The sequence below is a fragment of the Aspergillus japonicus genome, assembly GCF_003184785.1.
Source record: "Aspergillus japonicus CBS 114.51 unplaced genomic scaffold BO86scaffold_14, whole genome shotgun sequence".
Lineage (NCBI taxonomy): Eukaryota > Fungi > Ascomycota > Eurotiomycetes > Eurotiales > Aspergillaceae > Aspergillus > Aspergillus japonicus.
The window spans coordinates 236,265-247,146 of record NW_020291651.1 but is presented as its reverse complement, the minus strand read 5'-3'; the positions used below and the strand labels follow the sequence as shown (position 1 = coordinate 247,146).

General features: G+C 47.8%; 7 protein-coding genes across 7 annotated transcripts; 5 read left to right on the top strand and 2 right to left on the bottom strand.

The window, feature by feature from the left end:
* Positions 1 to 322: 322 nt before the first annotated feature.
* On the bottom strand, positions 323 to 2,663 carry BO86DRAFT_426752 (mitochondrial distribution and morphology protein; the record flags this gene model as incomplete). The annotated part of the gene is made up of 3 exons (XM_025675525.1): positions 323 to 571; positions 620 to 1,836; positions 1,889 to 2,663. The coding sequence occupies 3 exons, from the start codon at positions 2,661 to 2,663 to the stop codon at positions 440 to 442; spliced, it is 2,124 nt and encodes a 707-aa protein (XP_025529302.1). The 3' UTR covers positions 323 to 439.
* A 362-nt stretch (positions 2,664 to 3,025) lies between these two features.
* Positions 3,026 to 4,064, top strand: BO86DRAFT_388010 (KH domain-containing protein). The gene is made up of 2 exons (XM_025671749.1): positions 3,026 to 3,844; positions 3,894 to 4,064. Exons 1-2 carry the CDS (start codon positions 3,467 to 3,469, stop codon positions 3,948 to 3,950), a joined length of 435 nt encoding a protein of 144 aa, XP_025529301.1. The 5' UTR covers positions 3,026 to 3,466; the 3' UTR covers positions 3,951 to 4,064.
* On the bottom strand, positions 4,013 to 5,163 carry prs3 (proteasome core particle subunit beta 6). The gene is made up of 2 exons (XM_025669770.1): positions 4,922 to 5,163; positions 4,013 to 4,869 (listed from the first exon to the last, which is right to left on the bottom strand). Exons 1-2 carry the CDS (start codon positions 5,014 to 5,016, stop codon positions 4,182 to 4,184), a joined length of 783 nt encoding a protein of 260 aa, XP_025529300.1. The 5' UTR covers positions 5,017 to 5,163; the 3' UTR covers positions 4,013 to 4,181.
* A 233-nt stretch (positions 5,164 to 5,396) lies between these two features.
* On the top strand, positions 5,397 to 6,563 carry BO86DRAFT_426748 (HCNGP domain-containing protein; the record flags this gene model as incomplete). Its single annotated transcript, XM_025675524.1, has 3 exons — positions 5,397 to 5,471; positions 5,526 to 5,577; positions 5,668 to 6,563. The coding sequence occupies 3 exons, from the start codon at positions 5,397 to 5,399 to the stop codon at positions 6,177 to 6,179; spliced, it is 639 nt and encodes a 212-aa protein (XP_025529299.1). The 3' UTR covers positions 6,180 to 6,563.
* A 609-nt stretch (positions 6,564 to 7,172) lies between these two features.
* Positions 7,173 to 8,468, top strand: pre4 (proteasome core particle subunit beta 7). The gene is made up of 3 exons (XM_025671748.1): positions 7,173 to 7,304; positions 7,355 to 7,502; positions 7,569 to 8,468. The coding sequence occupies exons 1-3, from the start codon at positions 7,275 to 7,277 to the stop codon at positions 8,171 to 8,173; spliced, it is 783 nt and encodes a 260-aa protein (XP_025529298.1). The 5' UTR covers positions 7,173 to 7,274; the 3' UTR covers positions 8,174 to 8,468.
* Positions 8,469 to 9,207: 739 nt separating this feature from the next.
* On the top strand, positions 9,208 to 9,571 carry BO86DRAFT_309329 (succinate dehydrogenase assembly factor 1; the record flags this gene model as incomplete). The annotated part of the gene is made up of 3 exons (XM_025667808.1): positions 9,208 to 9,288; positions 9,363 to 9,394; positions 9,448 to 9,571. 3 exons carry the CDS (start codon positions 9,208 to 9,210, stop codon positions 9,569 to 9,571), a joined length of 237 nt encoding a protein of 78 aa, XP_025529297.1.
* Positions 9,572 to 10,035: 464 nt separating this feature from the next.
* On the top strand, positions 10,036 to 10,620 carry BO86DRAFT_417750 (Hsp20/alpha crystallin family protein; the record flags this gene model as incomplete). Its single annotated transcript, XM_025675044.1, has 1 exon — positions 10,036 to 10,620. The coding sequence occupies one exon, from the start codon at positions 10,036 to 10,038 to the stop codon at positions 10,618 to 10,620; it is 585 nt and encodes a 194-aa protein (XP_025529296.1).
* Between the last annotated feature and the right edge of the window lie 262 nt (positions 10,621 to 10,882).

The window sequence follows — 10,882 nt, the reverse complement described above, 5'->3', positions numbered from 1 at the left end:
TCAATCCACAGGTCACCGCCCACCTGGGCCTTGGCTGCTCTTATCGTCAATAAATTAGCAAACTAGTCTTGTGTTTTTGAACATGATCAGACACGAAGTTTATCTTCTGGTTCCAAATCTATTCTGTAGGTCGCAAAGGAGCACTGGCTTCATGATTGACTGGGCGCTTTGTGTACTTGTAGATATACAAAAACATGGAGTATAGTGGATGTAGAGAAAAGAGAGAGTGAGAGAGATTTCTCTCCTCGAGAGATAGAGATTCGAGTTTAAAGATATGTGTTGGTAATGATATCCATGCCCCTTACAAGAGGTTCGGACAGGAATTGCAACATTGAAAGAACGCCCCAAGTATGAAACCCTTTATCTTCATTGAACGCCTTTGTAGCAGTACCCCACTGCACTAATATGAACGCCAAGTAACCCTTGCAAAAATAAAAACTCAGGCTATGTTTCCAGCCATGCCCATGAAGATGGCCTGGGCGGCCAGCTGAAGTGACCAGAAACCAACTTTCTTGAAACGACGCTTCCGAGCTTGTTCATCCACAACATCTCGAGCGAAAGCATCGTAGACCTGATTGACATTAGCATAGTATTTTGATCCGCCGTGATGTGAACTTACTGCCGCCGAAAGGTCGTCCATCAAGCCGCTATCAAACGTCGTCCAACTGCCGTCGAAATCACCGACCCGCTTGACAAGTCGACAATTTACAGGAATGAACGTGCGCCTTGAATTAATATATGCAACAATGGGGCGGATTAGTGCATTGTTGATGTAAGACAAATCCCGCGTGAACAGGGGAACCACTGCCTTAACATTGTTCAAGTGGAGACGTAGATCAGTAACCAGGAATCGCTTATCCTGCTCGGAAGCGATATCGCTAGGTGATGACTTGGAAGATGCCGGGTCGTGGTGATTGTTCGAAGTGACGGTGGCCTCCAGCCGGTCATAAAAGTCAGCCATAACCTTAGCCAGACTTTCATCATTTTCGGCTGGGAACATGGTATCGGCAACGATATCGACTGTACCCTCGTGTATCCAGGAGAAAGGTCCCTGGACCCCACGGTTTAGATGATCAATGTTGAGCCCGTCCACACGTATCCTGCTATGCTTTTTCCACGGGCTTGACTTGCCGTCCTCAGTGCCACTGTCGAGCTGTGCACCGGTAAAGCCGTGTGTTTGACGGGGATGGATTGTAAAGAGCGAATTATCGAAAGATCCAGACATCATGTTGGCCGACATGAAGTCATATAGGAGCCACTGCTTTCTCAGTTGAGGCAAGTCGCAAGAGAAGATACTAACAGGGAAGGGCCTGAAACCGTCTGGCTGATAGACTGTCACCAACACGTCGCTCATTTTGAATGAGTCAATCTCAAAGTCACCAGGGTGGTGTTCATGCCGGTACGATTTGGGATCCAGGTCATCATCCGACCAATGAACATAACGGCGGTCAATGACTCCCCTGATGCCTCTTACCTCAACATCGCGAAGCAGCCCCTTTCCGTTTATCCATTTGGTGAACGATAGGGTGACATTGACAGTTTCGATTGACACGTCGAACTGCGTATAATTCGTATCTTCCTCGTCCGACGACGTTCGCTGATCGGGAAGCTCATGACTGGGCTCGCCCCCTAGAGCTGCAGCTGCGGCTACGGCCGCAGCGGTCTTCGACGATCCTTTGCTGACGTTTCCTGTCCCTTGGCCTGGTCGCCTTGAAACGAAAACGTTCTTGAACGTGATCACACCATCTCTCCATTTAGGAACAATAGCAGATTCAAACACAACCTTCACCCCAGATGACTTGGTTAGATAGTTACCTATCCACCCTGCTAATGTTTCTGTGCATATTTAGTGATGAAAAAACAACGGCAAAGGTACTGGGTGACAGACCTTGAGCAAAAACAGTGTTGATTGCGATAATAAGCAACGAAAAGAAAGTTGTCGTTCCCAACACAACCCAGACTACATGCCCGAGAAGCACCCACGAAAAAAGAGCTGTGATCTCGTCCAAGTTGAAAGGCCGAACGCTCCGTATCGAAAACCACTTAAATCGCACCTTAAGTCTGGACCAAAAGCCATTTGCCGCTGCCAGCAATTCTTCCTTTGAGGGTCGATGCAAATGAGGCATGTGCGGCAAGCGGTTGATTAGATGGCGATTAGCATGTAGCTTTTGGTGAGCATCATTCGAGGATGGCAAGTATTCGCGGCCTTGGGTGACCTCATGTGTGTCGCCTGTGGGCAAAGGATGGGTTATGCGAGTAGCACTAGTAGGTTCAGAGTGATCCTTGTGGATCTTCGTCTGATGGCTCTCGTCATTGTGTGTATGTAGTCTGCGCTTCGACGCATTCTGAGAGAATATCAGAGGTGGTTTGCGGTCAAGGCGATATAATAATTTCTTTGGAGATGTAGTACATGTTGAACGAGCCTCCAGTGCAGTTGAGTTTGGTAAAGCTCCGAGCACAAGGCAACCCCCAAAGGCAAAGCGTCTCGTAGCCCTGTTAGAGATCTGAGATGGGTGATATGGTTTCTCCGCGCACGGGCATTTAGAGAAAAGCCTCGAAGAGAAATTGCCTGGATTCAGTGGCGTGCGACTACTGGCTTGCGATCCATGCCCGAGAAGCGGGTTTAGTATGGCGTACAGCCTGCGTGTGAAATGGCCAGACATTATCTTCTTCCTCACATAGTGGAAATGAATGTTTTGCTAAAGGCGCAAGCCAGCAATCAGTAAATGGATTGATAAATCCGAGGCGGACTGAACATGCACCAATTTGCAGAGGCAGGAATTTGACCACTAGGTCTTTGATACAATCTTCGGAGACACTAGTAACTTTGAGGAAATACATGAGCATTGCAGATCACGTGAAATGCACACCTTGCTTATGTTATAGCATCTTGAAGCGGGCTGATTGGTGAATTCTTGTCATATGAATTGATGTGCAGTAAGTTATACCGACCAATACTGCCAAGACTCGTATGCCTCTGAGTTCCTGTTTCCCCGAATTTTCTTCTGTCACATCACACACCACTAATTTAGTTACTCGACTCGCTCTCAATTCACCGGGTTAACCCATATCACAATGCCTGCACCCACAGCTATCAGGCAACCTGCCGCTGCCTCAGCGGCACCAGTCGCACCTGCGGCAGGTCAGTCAATATCTTGCCGGCTAATGTTGCTTAACCAGGCTAACAGCCTTTCCAGACCAAGATGAGGAAATCTTGATCGATGCCCAGCCTTCAACTGATGGGACTGCACCGGCGTTTAACTTTGCATTCGATCCAGCCCACGACGCTGATGTACATATCGATGAAGAGGGCCGGCCTGTTTTTACGCCGGCGAAAGATGTCCACCGCGTACACCGAGTCGAAACCCGAAAAGTCCCCGTTCCGCCGCATAGAATGACTCCATTGAAAGCTAGCTGGTCACGAGTGTACCCTCCGCTTGTTGAACACCTCAAATTACAAGTGAGGATGAACATCAAGAATCGAGCAGTCGAACTCCGTACATCTCGATTTACAACTGATACAGAGGCCCTGCAAAAAGGCGAAGACTTTGTCAAAGCCTTCACGCTAGGGTTTGATGTCGATGATGCTATTGCGCTGTTGAGATTAGACGATCTATACATCCGCTCTTTTGAGATCCGCGACATCAAAACACTCAATGGAGAGCACCTCAGCCGTGCAATTGGACGCTGCGCTGGCAAAGATGGGCGAACCAAATTCGCAATAGAGAATGCCACCCGCACAAGGATCGTCATTGCGGACCAAAAAATTCACTTGCTAGGCGGCATCAAGAATGTTGAAGCCGCTCAGCAGGCCATTGTCAACCTGATCATGGGTAGCCCACCAGTAAGTATTCACATCCCTTCATTACACAGAACCTGCTGACTTGTAACAGGGAAAAGTGTATGGCAATCTTCGTAAAGTGGCTTCACGAATGAAGGAGCGCTTCTGATTAACTATACCTGACTCTCCTTTGTTTTTACTCCGTCTTGTTCTGTCCTATGACATGGTTTTGGCGTTGTGGGAAAGGTGATATCTGATTCAATAAAATTCAATGAGACGATGACACAACATTCACTTGAAAATAGCCTGTATTCAGTAATAAGTCCACTACTAAGGAAGGATGCCGTCCACTTCTGCTATCATTCGCCAATCATACTGGGGCAAGGGAACACGCATGAATTTAGTCCTTCTTCAGAGGATAGTAGATCTCCTCTATACCTCCGCTAGTAATGACCATCATCTGTAGACCATCACCAACTTCAATATGCCTTTCAACAGCACTTGTGAAAGCATCTCGTACGAGCTCCTCAACAGTCTCTCTTGACAATGGGTCTGCTCTCTTGGGCTCCAGAGCATGGCCCTCACCACTGCCAGGGATGTACTGGTTTTTGAAATTGACCTGATTGTCCAAAAATGGCATGATCAAGCTCGCCGCAGACCCAGCTGCTCTGCATTGTTCTCTCTCGTACGACCCTACTGGATCGTAGCTGTACAATGCACCTCTGCCATCCTCATCCAAGCCTGCTAGAATAGCATGCACGTAGTAGGGAAAGAACCGTTTCTGATAGAGTATCGTCGACAGGCGCTGAGCACAAGCTCCAACGGACATTGACTTCCCGTGCTGATACTTGTACATCTTTACCACAGCGTCTAGCCTTTCTTTGAGTGCTTGGCCATCTGCGGCGAAGCCGACGACCGACAGGAGAATGTGAGCACCCTCGCCAGTTTCATCATCACCTCCGATTTTGAACACTTTCGGAACGTATCGAGAGTTGATGTTGTAGCCTGCAACGGACCGAGTGTCACCAGCAAGGATAGCGAAGCTGGAGCCAGTGATGCCCAAAGTTGAACCGCCATTGTCGGTGTACCTAGCTCTGAGTTAAGATTGGGCAATCATAAGTCTGTAGTAGAGGGCCTTACGGGTAGAATGAATGCTCTTTGTTCGGAACACTCGTTGGCTGAGTGAAGGAATATCCGATGGCTTCACCGTGAGGTTGACTGAGCAAAGTCGCCATTGCTCACAAATAATTGTTGAGAGGACGGAAGACAAAGAGGAAAGAAAGGTAATGCTATGCGAAGTAGGAAGGTGAAATGGATTCTTGCAGCACTTTCTATTACCGCCACGGCAAGCGGTAAATTCGGGAAGAAGGTTGGATGTTGATGGAATAGCTGAGCTCGGGCTGCTGACGCGATTGAGCTGCCTTGTGCTTATCTAAGAAATGTATCGTCCCTCCGTCATTATCTAATCTCATGATAACACCCTACAGATGCAGTCCATCTCTTCCAGCCTCTATGGTAATTGTGTTCTCACATGATTTCAGCTCCAGTAGCTCCGAGACACAGATCCTTGTAAGAGTGTTACAGGTGTTGGAAAGGTACAATTCCCTGTGAAGAGATGTTGGGTCTTGCGGCCTATGACAGCAGCAGTGAAGATGACGCTGGTCCCAATCCAATTTCCTCCGAGACTAAGGTAAAAAGAAAACGGATCTTCCGTATTGGAATACTTACTGATGTGCCTCGCTAGCAAGGAAAAGAAGGCCATCTTGCTCATACCCCCAAGGCAACACAAAATTCAGGTGAGCATGCGAAACCCTCCATCCTTCTATGACTCTTCAAGGTCTAATGAAATCTGCTTGAAGCAGTACCCGAGAAAGAAACAACATTAGAGCATGGTTCCATGCCAGAATCTGACAGACCTGTTTTCGGTCCATCGCATGAGAGCCCTCACGATGCACAAAAATCCTCACCGACTGACTATATAACACTGTCCGCATCTCGTACTATAATCCATGACTTAACACTTCCCCCTGTCCCGAACCTAGACATTCCTCCATCACCTCCAAGCTCGCCCGACCCCTCCGCGGATGCAAAGTTTGCCCATTTCTTGTCATTGAAGAAACAAGGTGTCCACTTCAACGAAAAGCTCTCGGGTTCTGCGTCCTTGAGAAATCCCAGTTTGTTGAAGGCAATGATGAACCATGCAGGAATCGATGATCGGGCGCAATACCAGGCTGCACTACCACCGGCCATTTGGAACGCGCCAGATTTACCGAGCTGGGGATTCATGGAAGAAATCAGACAGGCACAACGAGACATCCAGGGTACAATGGAAGAGAGGAGGTCAGCACGACAACGAGAGGAGATTGCCTTTGTGGCTGCTACATCTTCCTTACCATAAGACCATCGACATGTTTAAGAGCCCTGGGGATAAGACTCGTAACGTGCACAACGCTTTTAAGTTGCAGCATATGGCATGGAAAATACTGGAAAGATGGGATTACACGGGGGATCTAGTGGCCATGCCCAACTTTGACCCTGTAGGAATCTGTGTATTTGAGAGTCTACAAAGAGATGGGATCGACATTTTAAGCTACAGCCTACCCGGTCGTTGCAATTCAGTGCCATACGACCCACTGCTAAATAGTGATGCTAATTACTGTGAAGGATTTATCCATGGGATCAATCAATATAACGATTCCTCGGGTAGGCTATGATGCTGTGTGGGGAAATCTTGCGCGCCAATACCGTACGGTTTCTGTCAGGACTCATGCTAGAACTTATAGAGGCATGTAGTAGAGGAGATAGAGATCCCAAAAAACATAAATACACAATGTCATAAATGGCCTGACCTAACTTACAGTGGCTGGTAGGGCAGGGCATTTAAAATAAAGTCGCGCGCGGGCTGCATCCGGAGACAACCTCGTACCCACATCCTGCTGCTTCAAGGTAAAGCTGTGGTTTCCGATGTGGGCGAGGCCGCGCAGGATCGACAACTGGTAAAGATTGTACATCAAGCGGTTGATTGAAATTGATTCAGTCGTCCGAGATGTCATGGGCATAGGATGAAGAGCTTTACAAAACAAACAAGACAGCAATACCCGTCCAAGCACAGCCACCTCAAGAACCATAAAGTAGCTAGACCAAATTTTGGAACCCAGTATAAAATCAACAGGCCCAGTGAACGAGGTGCCGCGCTCAGCAGTAGTACGGTTTATGATGCCCGTATACTGTTGATCCTGGATTACGTAGCTATGTATTGTACAGTACTTCATGCTGCTGTACAGCCTGCGGCAGTCCCGATCAAGAAAGCGGTGTGGGTGTAAACGGGGATTACGCCAAGGTAGCAACGCAACGACGCGGCCTACACTGGCCTATCTTATCCTCTGTTCAACTGTCTCAAGTCTATCTCCGACAACCTTCACCAGCAGCATCAAATTCATCTGATTGCATCCATCCCTAATTCCCTATCCTATCCTAACTCATCTGATCCATTATGAATCATTTCCCTGAAGCTTGGGGCCGGGTAAGAGCACTTTCAGGTTCGGTGCTGCTATCAAGCTAACCATATCCCAGCCCCGGGACGACGTGTATGGTCCTTACAACCCTTCATACCTGCAGACTACCGGCCCCAAAACCCACACCCAGTCACCAGCAGTCACTGGGTCTTCGATATTGGGAATCAAATTCAATGGAGGATGTGTCCTCGCTAGCGATAACTTGGGTATGGTTCTAAACACTGTTGAAAGCAATAGAGTTGCCTGCCTAACATATTCTTCTTTGAACATAGCTTCATATGGATCCCTTGCTCGATTCACCGATGTCAAACGACTCCGTAAATTTGGTGACACTGCTCTCGTTGGCTTTAGTGGGGATATCTCCGACATGCAGTACATTGATCGTCTTTTGGATTCCATTGACATCAGAGAAAACTATTCGGCCCACGGCAACACACTCAATGCCAAAAACCTCCATACCTACCTGTCCAAGGTCCTTTACAAGCGGCGATCTGAGTTCAATCCCCTCTGGAATCACATTTTAGTTGCCGGCTTCGACGATGACAAGAAGCCGTTCCTCAGCTCTGCGGATTTATTGGGAACCACATTCTCCGCACCACATCTGGCCACTGGCTTTGGCGCCCACCTGGCTCTCCCAATTCTTCGCCGGCTGTTTCCCGAGGAGAGACCTATCGAGGAGATCAGTAAGGATGAGGCCGTTGCAGCGCTCCGTGAGTGCCTGAAGGTTCTCTGGTACCGCGACGCGCGAAGTCTTGACAAGTACACCATAGCAGTCATCACAGCTCAGGGGATCGAGATCCAGGAGGACCAACAGGTCGAGGCTCAGAGCTGGGCATTTGCTGAAACCATCAAAGGTTACGGTGCTCAGGTCAACTAGCTCACTTGTTGATTTATGATGCATGAACTCACTTCCAGAGCTTACTACATTTGCTCTCGCCTGTGTCACAGGACCTTAGGAGCCCGAGATAGATCAAGTAATATGAGAAGAAAGTGCCTCGTTGGGATTCTCTATAGCATGCCGTTAAACCGCCCCGGAGATTGGGGGCGGCCTTTATGATGCTACCTTAGCTTTGTTCCAGCAGGTGCTGACATCAGGTGCAAGGGAGATAGACCTTCCTCAAATCGTCATCTTTGACCATAACGCAGATTAGTGTCTTATGTCAACATCCGAGGGCCTATGCGTGGCATGTAGTCTTAAAAATGGCTGGAATGGGATATTGTCATTCGGTCTGGCGAGAGATTTAACAGATCTAAAAGCGGACGGGACATTTGAGTCAAGATTTATCTTATCGACTTGCTTGTTCTTGATAATTAAGGCCCAGAACAGTACTGATGTACTCCCGCGCCAAGGGGCCTCGGAGCACTCCCCCTTCAGCAATCTAGTCCTTAACATAAGCCTGCTAATGTCACCCTGAGTGACTCGTGCTTACCATGGAGCCTGTGCAACATAGCTAACGCCGGCCGGCAGGCATGAGAGCATCGCCGTAGTACGTGCTCCATCTTCAAGTAAGAAATGAAGGGGTACAGTACTCTGTAGAATCGGCTATTAACTGACTGAGTACTCTGGGACCTACAGAGAATGTAGCCATTAGGGTATGATCGTTCATCTGGTAAGTACATACAGAAGTCTAGCAAGTATCAAAGAGATTTCCTCTATCAGCGTGAATAAGTATCCGTGAGTATAACGTTACATATTATGCATATCATAGTGTGGGGAAGGTTGCGGAGGGAGAGCGTTCTCGGCCCGAAAAAGGGTCGGAATACGATAAGGTAAGCTGACCCTCGGCCAGCTCCCTGATCCGTGTCTGGCTCTGCATCACCAAGATAGATTCTTCACCGTTTATTATTGCTCCGCAACGTGTGACCTTCCCACTCACACAATCCTGCACAAAAGATCGCTGCACAAATTCAATGGCACGATTGTCAGGTCTTCAGCGGGAGGTTCTTTCCCTGTATCGGAAATGTTTGAGAGAAATCCGAAAGAAGCCTGTCGTAAGTCAAATTAAGCAATAACCGTGACGGAAGAAGTGTCTGATATGATATGGTCGATGCCCTCTCGGTACTAGGATACCCAACAGAATTTCAGAATTTACGCTAGGTGCATTGAGACCAAACCAACTCACTCACTATACACCACTGATTTTGAGATAGAACCGAGTTTCAGAGGCACATGAAAATCAGCAAAAAAGACTTCAATGCGATTGAATATCTGCTACGCAAAGGGCACCGACAGGTTGAGATGTATTCTTCACCGGGCATACGCAACATCCACTAATCCATGCGGTGATGCTTGAATTTGGTGCAAGCGAAATGCTTCAATACCTATCTTGACCAACTTGTCAGCTCAAAGGGGCGCCTGACAGGACAGGACAGCTGACCAGCAACTGAGTGACCTGATTACGTCATCCAAGGCTGGACAATCAACTGAGTAGTCAAGTTGCCTCTAGCCGCCTCCAGAAGCTCATGGAATCGTCCAGAGGCACCAAGTAGGAACGGATATGAGCTTTATCAACCCTCCAGATAGTGCCAGAATACTCGTGCTACTTCTCGGTGTAATACTTAGCTGCTCAATAACACGATGGTAAACGAAGTATATAATTAGCACATTGGCAAGGGGTCTTTCTGATATCCATTCAAGTTCTGCAGATTCTGCAACAACGGTCAAATCTTCTATCCTCGCTCATCCACCATCATTCTATCGAAGTCTAATAATCAATAATTTTTGCGGACATATTCGCCATGGCTTACTATCCCCGTTTCACCAACGACATCTCTCCTCTATTCCGGCTACTGGATGATTACGACTGTCATCGCTCTAGCCACGCTAAGATAACACCGACAAAGAAACCTATGTCGCTGAAGTCCGATGTCTTCGAAACACACGATGCTTTTCATTTATCTGCAGAAGTACCTGGCGTTGAATCCAATGATATTCAAGTCGAGTTCTTGGACCCAAACACACTAGTGATAAAAGGTCATATCAGGAGGCATAACAGGCAGACATTTGAGGAAGGTCAAGATCAGGCCCCCGTTGCCAAGTCTCATCACCAGCCAACTGTGGAGGATGAGAATGAAGCGGATGACGCTACGACCTCTCAATCCTCGAAGAACTCCTCGAAGCAACAACTAGTGACGCCAAGAAAGACCGAGTCTACCTGCAAATATTGGGTATCTGAGCGGTTGACCGGCGAATTCCACCGCATCTTTACCTTTCCAGCGAGAGTGCAACAGGATTCAGTCAAAGCCAATCTCAGAAATGGTATCTTGTCGCTATCAATACCGAAAGAACCCGCTCCGAAGGTGAAGAAAATCCGCATTGAATAGACTATCGAGCTTGGACATTCCATCTCTTGACGGTGTCTTTCAGGTGATGATGTGCGCGGAAATCTCTTCGGACACCTCGCACGGAAGTGTAAGACATGATTGCATAGGAGGGAGTTTGGTTCTGTACTCGTTTGGGCATGTTTATGTCGGTTCTGATTGAGGTTTCTTGATGGTTTTAATACGCTATAGGGAGCTTGGGCATTGAACACTAATCGAGCTTCTTGCAATTTATGACTTGATCGTTTTTTCCTTCTCTCGTACG

Bases quoted from the DNA above. Each gene is read 5' to 3' on its own strand.
- BO86DRAFT_388010 (XM_025671749.1), top strand. From the start codon at position 3,467: ATGAACATCAAGAATCGAGCAGTCGAACTCCGTACATCTCGATTTACA. The intron at 3,845-3,893 runs GTAAGTATTCAC...GACTTGTAACAG, and splicing joins TGATCATGGGTAGCCCACCA to GGAAAAGTGTATGGCAATCT.
- prs3 (XM_025669770.1), bottom strand. From the start codon at position 5,016: ATGGCGACTTTGCTCAGTCAACCTCACGGTGAAGCCATCGGATATTCC. The intron at 4,870-4,921 runs GTAAGGCCCTCT...ACTCAGAGCTAG, and splicing joins AAAGAGCATTCATTCTACCC to GTACACCGACAATGGCGGTT.
- pre4 (XM_025671748.1), top strand. From the start codon at position 7,275: ATGAATCATTTCCCTGAAGCTTGGGGCCGG. The intron at 7,305-7,354 runs GTAAGAGCACTT...ACCATATCCCAG, and splicing joins TCCCTGAAGCTTGGGGCCGG to CCCCGGGACGACGTGTATGG. The intron at 7,503-7,568 runs GTATGGTTCTAA...CTTTGAACATAG, and splicing joins CCTCGCTAGCGATAACTTGG to CTTCATATGGATCCCTTGCT.